Source organism: Mercenaria mercenaria, chromosome 5, assembly GCF_021730395.1.
Source record: "Mercenaria mercenaria strain notata chromosome 5, MADL_Memer_1, whole genome shotgun sequence".
In the NCBI taxonomy this organism is placed as follows: Eukaryota; Metazoa; Mollusca; class Bivalvia; order Venerida; family Veneridae; genus Mercenaria; species Mercenaria mercenaria.
Genome location: NC_069365.1, coordinates 36,747,345 through 36,760,325, shown reverse-complemented (window position 1 = coordinate 36,760,325; position 12,981 = coordinate 36,747,345). Strand labels below are relative to the sequence as shown.

The 12,981-nt window shown below is 34.2% G+C and overlaps 2 protein-coding genes across 2 annotated transcripts in view; one reads left to right on the top strand and one right to left on the bottom strand.

Moving 5' to 3' along the window:
* LOC123558299 (uncharacterized) overlaps positions 1-1,568 on the bottom strand; it is a 37,601-nt gene extending 36,033 nt beyond the window's left edge. Inside the window, exon 1 of the mRNA XM_045350178.2 lies at positions 940-1,568. Within this exon, the coding sequence (XP_045206113.2) occupies positions 940-1,546 (607 nt within the window). The 5' untranslated portion in view covers positions 1,547-1,568. The remainder of the gene's footprint in view (positions 1-939) is intronic.
* A 3,988-nt stretch (positions 1,569-5,556) lies between these two features.
* Positions 5,557-12,437, top strand: LOC128545947 (uncharacterized). Its single transcript, XM_053543209.1, has 6 exons — positions 5,557-5,637; positions 6,085-6,296; positions 6,701-6,784; positions 7,063-7,170; positions 7,785-7,829; positions 12,090-12,437. The coding sequence occupies exons 2-6, from the start codon at positions 6,090-6,092 to the stop codon at positions 12,201-12,203; spliced, it is 558 nt and encodes a 185-aa protein (XP_053399184.1). The 5' UTR covers positions 5,557-5,637; positions 6,085-6,089; the 3' UTR covers positions 12,204-12,437.
* The last annotated feature ends 544 nt before the right edge of the window (positions 12,438-12,981 follow it).

Sequence of the window (12,981 nt, the reverse complement as noted above, 5' to 3'; positions counted from 1 at the left end):
AAAAGAAAAATTCCAATCTATATGCCTAATAACTAAGTGTTATATGTACTTGCAAGCAAAACTTAAACCAGGACTTTCTAAGTCCGAAAGGGGGCATGATTTGACCAAAATTCATGTCAGAGTTATTGCACATGATGCTATCAACTAGTTTTATAACCCCGAAGACACATGTGAAGTTTCATTTCAATATCTGCATTAGTTTTGGAAATAGTAACTTGCATGCAAAACTTTTACCAGAATGTTAATAGTCCAAAAGGGGCATAATATGCCCAAAATACATGTCAGAATTATGGGACTTGACCACATGAGGTTGGTAATTGATTTCAAAGCAATATGCCTTTAAATGATAGCAATATGCACTTGCACGCAAAACTTTAACCAGGATTTTCTAAGTCAAAAAGGGGGCATACTTTGGCCGAAATGTATGTCAGAGTTATGGGGTTTAATGCTATCACCTAGTTTTATAACCCCGAAGACAAATGTGAATTTTCAATTCAATATCTGTATTAGTTTTGGAGATACAATGTAGTAACTTGCATGCAAAACTTAACAAGAATGTTCTAAGTCTAAAATCCATAATTTGGCCAAATTACATGTCAGAGTTATGGGACCTGAATTCAGTAATTGACCTAAAAAGACAAAATAAGTTTCAAAGCTATATGCCTTTAAATGATAGTCATATGCACTTGCATGCAAAACTTAACCAAGGTGTGACGTCGACGCCGACGCTTACGCCCATGCCAGGGTGAGTCGAGCTAAAATGATAAAAAAACAGCTCAACCATTCGAGAAAGTATCGGTTTTTGCAATCACATTGCTTAAATTAATAGATATTAGAATCATTACATAATTAAAGAGTACAATCATGTAGATGGTGATTTAAAACATCTGCGTTCGAGTGCAGTGAAGTAATATGACGAGTGAGTAAGTTAAAGCAAACCTTTTACTGCAAGAGATAACTGCTCTAACTGCAGGCTAACATGTTCAAAAAACGGGTCCGTAGTCCAATCTTCATCTCTGATGTACTGTATTGCACACTTTATATCTATAGGATCATCTCCAACGTTTTCAATTAATTCATCGAGGGCATCAGATTCTTTACTGTTCAATCCTTTTCCTAGATTCTTAATTGATGTACTTAGTTGATTCCATTTTCTGCAATATGTCCTAGTATCAATGCAGCCATCTGGGTGGTGGGCAGTAAAATCATTTCGTAATGTCCGTATTTTTTCTATTGCTTTTTTATCCGATTCTTGCAGTGATGGACCAAACAGGTTCAGTAATAAGCAAGAAAGCAAGGAAATGTCAAATTTACATATGTGTGGCATTGTATTATTACATGGGAAAAGAATGTTATACTGTTTTAAGGTTAATACTTTTGAGTACTTTAATTGCTTTATTGCCTCTTTGTTAATTTGAAGGAAACCGCATAGCTGTATATTTCGGTCTGCCAACTTTTTGATCAATATCTGCCTAAGAACTAAAGTTCCAGCTCTTAGCATCAGAAGTATCAATCGTATGTAATGCTCATTCTCCAGGGTCAACATGACTGTAACTTTGTTCTGAAATAAAAAAGGTCATAATTTTTTTACTTGAAAGAACAAACTTTTATAAGATTTGTACACATTTCAGAGTCATCGGCATACCCTTATTAAATCTTTTTATGCTGCCTATGACTTGAAGATTTTAATATAATGTTGTCTCAAGAAAAGTAGCAGTAAATTCCAAGTTAAATTTGACAAAATTAGCAATAAGCACACGAAAATAGCGTCATTTCGGAGAAAACTTTTTGGCTTAAATCTCTTTTGCTCCGAAATGACCTTGTGTTCAATACCGCTCGACGAAAAAAAGGTCATAGCTAACTATCTTGCGGTCAAAATCTCGAATCTACATCAAATCTTTATGGGATAAATTATCTTCTTTGCAGTACACTTAAAATTTTGACAATGAGATACTTGAACAATTCTTCTATCATAATATGCTGTAATCTCCTTTTTAAATCATCAATGAATAGATTTCAGTGACTGTGACACATCTTACACAAACTAAACGGACTTTCAGTCCAATATGTACAAAAATAATTATAAAAACAACAACAAAAAACTTGTCAGTAAGAAAAGACGTGTTGCAAGGTATCAAATGTGTCTTTTAAATGTAAAGCGTTGGCCTTAGCGACTGCATTTCCTTTTTATAACAAATAACTTACAAGTTCTTGTTGTATATTCTGTACTGAACTGTACTGTATTGACTTTCAAGTCTTGATGGTGGATGGAGACCCCACCTGCCACTTCGTGCATTACTGCATTATTTAGTCACGAGTGGGTAGAACGACCGACCTTCCATAAGCCAGCTAGATGACTTCCTCAAACAAAGAATTCAACGCCCCTAGTGAGGCTCGAACCGACAGTCCGTCCAAACTGTCTACCTTTACCTTTTATCTTTAAAATAGTAAAATATTTTATCTGTAGATATTTACTTCCAATGTACAAAATCGTGATCAAGTGTATTTAACTTTACTAAATATATGAATTAAGTTTCCATACAGAGCTATATTCATACTAAATGTCACACAGTAACAGTTGATTGTTAAGGTATAGGTCTATGTTTCGGAGAAAAGAAAGCATTGTTTTACCTGAAAATATAACAGCATATAAAACATTTATGTTATTGTACAAAACCATTGTCAATTTATTCATATATATATTGAATTCCGGAAAGGGGCTACATGAAGGGGCCACACTTCTGGACAGTCCAGTGCCTTTAAAAACTCACCATTTTTAAAAAGCTGTTACATGTCTTCGTTTTGATGCATTTGCAACATCGTGCGAGTGTTTAAACTTTACATAACTAGGTAAAACATCGTTTTTACAATTGTTTACATTTATTTCTTTACAAATGGCATTCTTATTTCAAGGGGGACAACTCCTTTAGAATATTTTAAGTATCCAACTCCGTGGGACAGAACGTATTGGACAGATAAGTTGTGTATCAAGATGCTGTTCATTCGCTAAAAAAAATCTTAAAAAGCAGCCAGTCTTTTGAGTGGTAGTACACATTTACACTATGTTTATCTAAATATGTATACAGTGTGCACTATTTTAAACATAATGCATAGTACTGTTTATAGTATACTTGATACACATACACTTGTTAATTTCATGTTTTGAATATACTAAATGAAGTAATTGTCATGTTTTAACTAAGAAATTTGGAGCTAATATACTTTTAAGGGCCGTACCTCTAGTTTTATTCCAGCAATTTGTATTATAGTTATTGTTCGAGGGACAGGTCTGCATTGTGTTTATAGACCTGTGAGGGATTTGTGAACCGAGCGAGCGTAGCGAGCGAGGTTTTCAAAGCACCTCACAGGTCTATAAACACAATGCAGACCTATTCCGAGAATGATAACTGACTTACCTACATGCTTCTTTGATTAACATAGTCCAGATTGGTTTCGGATTTGAAGGACGTTTGTAACGTGTATGTATGATTGAAAACAAATAGTAAGAAGAAGGAACAAGACAATACGTGCTACAATTTATCGGATACTATTAATATAACAAAAGGCTCAACTTTTTACGCATCGGTAAATATATTTGTCAGCAACCAGGACATGACATTTTGTTTTTCCATGAAAAATCCGTGCACATTTGAGATGATTATAGTCTCTTTCTGAGACCATCAATGAGTGTCTAGTCAGTTAGTCAGAATTTGATGCGAATGGCATTTTATAAGTTTTTTATGCCCCTAAGATGGGCATTTTAAAATCGCACTGTCCGTGCGTGCGTCCGGTAAATACTTGTCCGGGATGTAAGTCTTCCATCCATAAAGGGATTTTGAAATAACTTGGCACAAATGTTTACCATAATGAGACGACATGTCATGCGCAATACTCATACCCCTAGCTTCAAGGTCAAGGTCACACTTAGAGGTCAAAGATTAAAATGATCTATTTCGTGTCCAGTGCGTAACTCCGCCATCCATGAAGAGATGAGGTATCATGCACGAGACGCAGACCCCTAGCTCCGAGGTCAATGTCACACTTAGAAGTCAAGGGTATTTCTTGCCTGGTCCATAACTCTGCCATTTATCAAGAGATTTGAAAATAATTTGACACACATTTTAACCATATTGAGAAGATGTGTCACGTTTATAACCGAGCCCTTACAGAAGCAAGCCTCTGTGGCGTACATGCTGCGTATTTGCTGTGTATCTGCCGCGAACACAGTAGTACGCCAGAGGAGTACATTTTACATACACCGCATGCCGCGTACTATTTCGACGAGTACACAGCATGTACGCAGGAGGTCACTAGTACACTTCAAGTACGCAGCACAGACTCTGAAAATTTAAGGAGTACACTGCATGTACGCAGGAGGGACTTGAACAAGAAAATAGTACACTGCATGTACACCGCAGATACTTCGAAATTTATAACACTTATATTTAGTTGCATTAAAGTTGTTTCCCCTTGATGCAGTTACGCCATTTTCTTCAGATGTTTACCAAATTACATGCTACAAAAATTGATTTATTTCATTGAAAAGTGGATGAAGAAAAGCATACTAATTCATTTGATAACATCAATCTACATTATATTGATGCATGTCACTTATCTTTTTTCTGTTTTTTTCTGTCCAAATGATCAGCATTTGCATAAGAAAGTTGGTGGGGTAAGGAATTTACATTATCACAGCAGTTTCGCCACAAGAGTACACAGCATGTATGCAGCAGGAGTACACAGCATGTACGCCGCAGGACTCGGGCCAGGAGTACACAGCATGTACGCCGCAGGAGTACACAGCATGTACGCTGCAGGGGTAGTACACCGCAGGCTCATTTGCATGTGAAAAGTGTATGTGCCGCGTACATGCTGCGTACTATTTCCCGCATACTAAATTCCTCCAGCGTACATCCTGTGTACTATGTAGTCCACAGCATGTACGCAGCAAGTAGTACGCGGCAGAGCTCATTTGCATGTCAAAAGTGTACTACAAACGTACTATCGGTGTATGTGCGGTGTATATCCTGCGTACTATTTAAAGCCCTTGATTTCAGTACACATCATGTACGCATCATATACACTGTATGTACACAGCAAGAGTACGCAGCAGGCCTTTTTCTTCTGTAAGGGAGGCCTGTTAGGTCAAGTCAAGGTCACAATATGATATGTAATTTTTTGCGCATACAGCTGTGGCATTCTTGGGTAGAGAGGTCAGCGTATGACGCATTGATTTATTTACTATCTGACTGCATGTAATTAATAGGTGTTTTCGAATGCCGGTAAAAGTGTTATAAAAAGTTACTATTAAAGAAAGTGATGTTTAGGTTTACAAATAAGATATCAAATTAACAGTAAGTACCAAAAGCTGATTTAAATCAATACATTTTAATGTATGTATTATCGTTTAAATATTGACTTATTGGTAAATACTCCATTATTATGCGCCGCCATTTCGGAAGTTACTGTGACGGTGGGTTTCTTGGAAACGCTGTCAAATTCTTAGTTTTGATTGGATTCTGAATCTGATCACGCGCACTTGTTAGGGAAAGAAGCGACCTCTGTCAGAAGGTTTTTTTTTATAAAAATAGACAACGGAAAAAACCCATCGCACGCGGTCAAAAATACCTTATTTTGGTAAGCTTCAAAAGCAAGGAAATAGTGAATAGAAAAGAATAGAAAAGAAATATGTAATGATTTAACACCTTAAGTCAATAAAAATGCTTGTTTTGTCCGATTTGGGTGAAGCGCAAGCTGGCGCAAGAAATTCAAATGTAGGCATGCATTTCCTACGAAAACCAGAAGTGAATTTTTACGAAATCGTAATCTGTTTTCGCGATGTAAACAAAACGTCGAAAGTTGTTAAATTTGATAGATCTAAGCTTTCATTTCAACTTTTACCAAAATATAAATAGTAAATTTTACTAAGGATGTACTTTTAACGTGACTATTTGTGTTTTGCATATTGATGTGGCTACTTTGACATTTATTGTTTCCATTATTTCCAACACCTCCTGTGTTTTTATTTTACAATGTTTTAATCTTAGCACAAAATTCAAAGACAAAGTTGATTTCTGTTTTCAGTATAGATGTCTAAGCATAAACCAGCGGTGTCAGGCTCCCAGAGTTTACCGTTGACGCTTTTAACATTGCCTGATAGTAGTGACACTACTGTTACTCTTTGTGAATCAGAGACAGAGGGCTTAATTTTCACACCGTCATTGACTGTGTCTGAGGCTGTGTCTGAGAGCTTGCAACTCACACCACTGACTCCAGTAAATGTTACACCATTTACAGTAAGATTAATATGGTTTTATTTTTTGGCATTATATATTTTCACGTCTGCCCTGGATTGATATGTATATTTCTGTAAATATTTAATTAAATTATTGCCCATCTTTCAAGTGACTGAATAAAGGAATTACTAAATGAAAATACATGTTATTGGCTTCCACATGAAGGTATCATTTAAGTTAAACATTAAATTAATAATTATGGAATGGATACATGTAATGTCTTCCTGGTGGGGTATTGTTACCCTGTCTTTTGATACTGCCATCTTGTTAGTAATTGACCATTATATTTTTGTTTAGTATGTATCATTGTTCGCACAGATAAAGGGCGAACTTTTTTATTGAATAAACCATAAAACACATGTTTTTTATAGGAGCATTTAAGATTTTTTTTAATTATTTTTCAGGATTTTCAGCCATCATTGAATCACTCTGAGTCTGTACACTCACTTGAACTTGATACTGCTGACAGTGATACAAGTACCCAGTCAGTAAGTTTTATATGATTTAGCTTGATTTACCTTGATGTTGATAGCTGTCTTCTGAGTTGAAACTCGTGTTGGTCCAATTTAAATCATATATTCACAATAAAAAAGTTATGTTACACATGTACGCATATATACGTAAAGTAAATTTAAAAGAAAATTCAGGTTGATTTCACATTTTTTTACCAATTTCTTTACATTATTACATTATTAAAGAAGAAAGTGATACATTTGATTTACGCTTATAAAACATATTAACTCATGACTGTATTTTGTAAATTCAGCCAAGTCCTCACCCTGAATTGGAGCGGTGTTTTTCTCCAGATCTCTTTTCTGACGAGGAACATAAGGAGCATTCCACTGACACAGACAGTGATTCATCCACATTACCAGTAAGTCACTTAGTGTATTACATTCTTATGTATAGGTTTGTGTTGCCGTATTTTTATACAATTTCATAAGGTACTTTATCATCAATTGTGTATACTATCACATTAGATGAACATCACTAAAATATATGAACAAGGCTGTTAAAGATTTTACATATGCAATCCTTTGTTTGTTTTCTTGGGTTTAGCGTCACTTCGACACAGTTATAAATTATATGGCGACTTTCAGCATTTTTAAGGTGGCAGAATATCCCATACACACACATGTGCCACTCCATGCACTATTTCAATACAGGCGGGCACTTGGATAGAACCATCAACTCGTTAGCCAGTTCAATGGTTTCCTCACTAGAATATTAAAAATCAAGGACCAGAGTGACGCTTGAACCAACCTCATGAGGGACAACTAATTTGAAGTCAGTGACCTTCACCACTAGGCCACAGAGGCCCCTAAGCATCATTTGATTTAGTTATATATCAGTTTGAAAAAAAAAAGAGAGAAACCTGCATAAAGATGTAATAAAGTATAATAATTAGAAAATAAATGTTCTTAAGCCTTAATAGAAAGTGATTGTGTAATGCATAATGTTTGAAGTTTGAATTACCTTGTTTTTCAGTCCAGTCCCACATTTACCCTTAAGAGAAGTTTGTGGAGAAATAAAGTAAGTAACTTTAAGTATCGTGTTCATGTTTCTTTGTAAACAATATATCCATTATCCTTTCCCTATGCCACATGAAATGATATTATTTGGCTTCATTTACATACAATGGATGAAAATTCATCTTTTCAAAATATTTTATTTCATGCAAATAAAAATAAGTAAATTAAATATAATATTTCAATTGAAAATGAAGAATAATAATAATTGAGCCGTGCCATGAGAAAACCAACATAGTCGGTTTAAGACCAGCATGGATTCAGACAAGCCTGCGAATCCGCACAGTCTGGTCATGTTCCATACTGTTTGCTAACAGTTTTTCCAATTCTAATAGGTTTTAAAAGCGAACAGTATGGATCCTGACCAGTCTGAGTGGATGCGCAGGCTGGTCTGGATCCATGTTTATCGCAAACCCACTATGTTTGTTTTGTCATGGCACGGCTCATATATCTATATGTTTATATTTTTTATGTTATACTTATTTATATAAAAGACCAAGTAACATTTTCTGTGGCTCTGCAATAGTATAGTTTGCGTGCAGTGTAACTGTCTGATATTAAAAGGTAGTGGTGTAGTACTGACTTTTAGTATCAATTAACATGTGTACTTTTATAACAATCTTTGAAAAACAATAATATCAATAATCAGTCAAAACTTATAGAATATATAACTTGTTAAAACATTTTATTTTTCTTTACTGACATGCTTTTAACTTCAAATCTAAAAATTGAAAAAAATGGACAAAAATTTGAAATAGCAGAGTTTTTGTCAAACTCTAATGTTTTTTACCTTTGTATGTTTGTAATGTCATAATGTGGGTAATATTAAATACAAGTTTTGACTGTATTTCATCCTGAATACCCTTAGATTGTATATCACTTCATATTATACTTATTTAATTAAATTTCAAGTCTTTGGAAGTAGTTTTACTTCAGCTTTTGCATTTGTACTTCAAATGGCATGTGAAATATATAAAAATAGAATATGAAGTGATATCTAGCATGAAAATAGAGGAATGCTTGCTTGCTAGTGTAGTTTATTTATTACAACAGGTTGATAGAGTAACCGGAAAGCGCTTTAAGATAGAACTGAGAGAGGATTGCACACAAACAGATTTTCCTCTTTTTACAGATGATATTTTACTTTATACAGAAAATTCTTTGACTAAGACATTTATTAACACTGATAGCAAAAAACGTAATGCTACTTCTGTTCAAACCATAATAAGATATGGCTTTGACAAACAAACAAGTAATTGATTTTTTTGACAGTTGTGGCAAAAGAAAGTGTGTAGGATTTTTAATTGAAAAAGACAGTCAGGAAGTAACAGCTACTTCCAGATCTTTTGAAAAAAGTGTAGAAAAACTGAAAACACAGGTGAAAAGCTTGAAAAAGTCTGCGAGAGACTCGTCGAAATGCGAGAGCTTTCTCGCCCAAACCTTTGTATTTCCTAAGTCATGTGAGTCTAAACGTGTTCCCAAATTTACATCAAATGATAGTATTGATTCTAGATCAGCTGTTATAAGTGAAAAGAAAAAAAACCTTCAGTTGCTAGAAAAGTGCAGTGAACTACATGTAACTAAATCTCAGCTTGAACAAGAACTGGATTATGAAAAAATAAAAGGTAGCAATTTAAATCAAAAACTGAAAAATACTTAAACTATACTTAAACGCACAGCAGCACGTGAAAGTTATACATATAAAAAATGTCAAAAGTTAGAAGAAACCATAAACTGTAATGTAGATGTAAATAATAATTTAGATGAATCGCAGTTTAGAATTAGTTTTTTAGAAAATCAAGTAAAAGAAAAGGACAAAGAAATACGAGAGTTGCAAAGCAGTATTGAGTATCTTGAACACTTATTACAAGACAATAAAACTGAACTAAATGTTTTTGATAATGATACTAACAGATACAGTTCGGATTTGAAAACATGTGTATATGAGTTGTTGCAGTATCAAGTCAGTGCTTCAAAAGTTTCAAATGTTATAGAGTCTGTCTTGAAATTAGCTAACATTAAAGCAAATAGACTGCCATGCAAATCTTCAGTGTTACAGATGAGCCTGCAACGTTTATATTTAGCGCAAGTACACATAGGTGAAATATTTTGTAATGACCCTAACACAGTTCTACTCACAGATGAAACCTCAAAGTTTGGTGCAAAATATATGGGTTACGAGGCATCTGATTCAGATGGAAATTTATGGGTGTTGGGACTACGAGATATAGAGACAAAATCATCATCAGATACTTTGAAAGTCTTTAAAGAAATTCTACAGGACTTGGATGATGTAACTATGGTTGCAAATAATGAAACTTCCAAAAATGTCATTTGTCACATTGTTGCAACACTTTCTGATAGAGCTGCCACAGAGGTAAAATTCAACCAACTTTTATCCGATTTCCGTAAAGAAATCCTACCACTTACCTACCAAAATTATGATACTTTCACAGATGAGGAGAAGCTGCCTCTTGAAAATGTGTGTAATTTTTTTTGTGGGTTGCATGCGCTTGTGAACTTTGCTGAAACCTGCAGAACATGCATCAAAGAAGTAGAGAAGGGCATTTTTGAACAAGATATTCCAATTTGTGATAAATCTTATAAGGACAGTGATCCTGGTAGTTGTAGATTAGTAAGAACAGCATCTAAGGCTTTTGGAGAGGGGTCAGGTGGAGATGAGAAGAGCGGTTGTCAAGGAACATTTAAAGTTTTCTCTCAAGAATTTGTAAGACAGCATGGTTTTACATTAATTCCATTAAGATCATATCGTGGAGCAAGATTCAACATCCTTTTCCAGAATGCGGCAGTTGTGTTTTTATTACATTCACAGATGAAAGAATACTTAGAATCGTATGGCGCAGAAAATAAACTCTTGAAGTCTATACTCTTTGACTTGAAAACAAAAGAATTTGTGGCTGGTGTAAAGGCATTAGGCATCATCAGTAAACTGTTAACATGTCCTCTGTGGACAGTATTGGAGAGCAAAGAGGTTTCTATTATTGACATGAATGAGAAATATCTGATGCTTGTTACATTTTAGGAAGACGCATCCAACAATATTAGAAATTTCATGAGTGGAGAACTTCTTCCGTTTGGACAGAATACCTACATTGAAAAGGGACCAATATATGATGCTCTGATGACTTCAGATACTTATGATGATACTGTTGAAATGTTTCTTCAGGTACTCCTTCCTGCATTATGCCAACTTAGTAAACGTCTGTTTAAGGATCATCTACCAGGTGGACATCTTTCAACTTTAAGTGAGGACATGAAAAACAAAGTGAAAAATGCTCCAAAGACTTCATGCTTTGCAGAAAGTGTTTTCGGTCAGTTAGACCATTTACTTAGAACTAAACCTAACATCTCTACTATGGCTGCTGAAGCTTGTATAATGTTTCTAAATAATAAAACATTGGTGTGGCTCGAAAACAAAGATGACAGTACAAGAGATAAACTAATAAAAAAAGCATCAAAAGAGGTAAAAACAATCAGAAAGAAATACCAAATAAGATTAAACGAAATACATGAAAACAGGCGATTAGCTCTTCAAGAAAAAATACAAAAACGGGAAGCGTTACAGCAAGAAAAGTTACAAAAACAAGAGCAGTATACAAAAGATATTCTCCATCATGGGCTGTGGCAATCTGAAGTTGAAGTAGATAATATGGTAAACTCATATGAAACAACGGCTAAGCAAATAGAAGCTATTAAAGCACAGTTAAAATTCAGGAAGGATGTATTACACCAAATAGCAGATGACAAAACTGTTTATAATGTATCAAAATCAAGAGAAGGGAAAAAGTCTAGAAAAAGTTTGGGCGCTGAAGAATTAAAAACAAATTTGAAATGTCTAGTAAGGCAAGCTGTTGTCAAGGACTTGGAAAGAAATGAACAGAAACACATATTAGTAGGAAAGCGTGTAAAACACCGTTTCAAGTGTGGTGATGAATATCAGTGGTATACAGGGAAAGTAATATCACAGGTATATTGTTTTGGAAGGAAAAATAAAAGGAATTTATTTCAACTTTTGTACTGACTTTTATGATAAGTTTGACATGTAACTTAGAGAAGGGCATTAACAGTTATAAATTCAATTTATTTGTTTTAATATATTCCATCACCTTTGAAAATAAAATTAAAGATAGGAAATGTATGATGTAAACATATGACCCTTGATTTTCATTGTTGAGTTATTTATTTTATTTTTTATTTATTATTTTATTTATGCTTGGTAGTAATTTTGCGTTGTATCTTACAGGTGCCTTACTTCCCTGATTGGTTCAATATTGTACACGATGAAGATGATGCTGTTTACACCTATCACCAACTGCAGAATGATGTTGAACAAGCAGACCTTGTGATTCTTGTATAAATTATTGAAATAAAAAGGTAATTTTATTTTTTTTCTTATTTGTATATTATTTTGATAGTTGTTAGCATTAATGGTATGTTAAAAATGCTACAAAGCTATAAATTCATCTTTTTCCGCTCATACAAATGACACTTTTCATTTCGTCAGAAAGGGACAGAATTATAAGAAATTGAAAGGTTCATAACTTTTTTATAATTCGTCAGATTCTAATGAAATATGTACCATTGTGCTTCTTATTCCAATGCCGTTCCAATGAGGTATAATACTTATGTATTTAACAAATTAAAAAAAATAGTCTGACCTCCCTATCTTGGGCCTATTTCGGGGCATTTGTCACCAATAGTGACAGCTCTTGTTTTTCATAATTATTATAAGAAACTAAGTTTATTTAGTTTTTTTTTAATTTGCTACTTAAATACACATTGCCTTGTAAAAAGTATGGATATAGATTTATCATTACATTATCGCAAGAAATGCTATCATAATATACCGTGATCAGGCACACGCCAAGAAGACACAACGAAATGTTCCAAAAAAACCCTGCTTGCACACCATCGAGAAGGTATTAAAACCTTCAGTCTTCTTGACAATAAAAGTAATAAGTACAACTAATTAACAGGTTTGTAGTTCGAGGCCTTTAATTCACATGGCAACGATTTGAATAAACATTATGCAGTTTAAAGTAGTTAAAGTCGAAGAAGTTGTCAGATACTTGTGGATGTAAATACAAGTATGGAATCCAGGAAACGGATAGTGTTACACGAATGAAAGACTGCCA

Bases quoted from the DNA above. Each gene is read 5' to 3' on its own strand.
- LOC128545947 (XM_053543209.1), top strand. From the start codon at position 6,090: ATGTCTAAGCATAAACCAGCGGTGTCAGGCTCCCAGAGTTTACCGTTG. The intron at 6,785-7,062 runs GTAAGTTTTATA...TTGTAAATTCAG, and splicing joins GTGATACAAGTACCCAGTCA to CCAAGTCCTCACCCTGAATT. The intron at 7,830-12,089 runs GTAAGTAACTTT...TGTATCTTACAG, and splicing joins GAAGTTTGTGGAGAAATAAA to GTGCCTTACTTCCCTGATTG.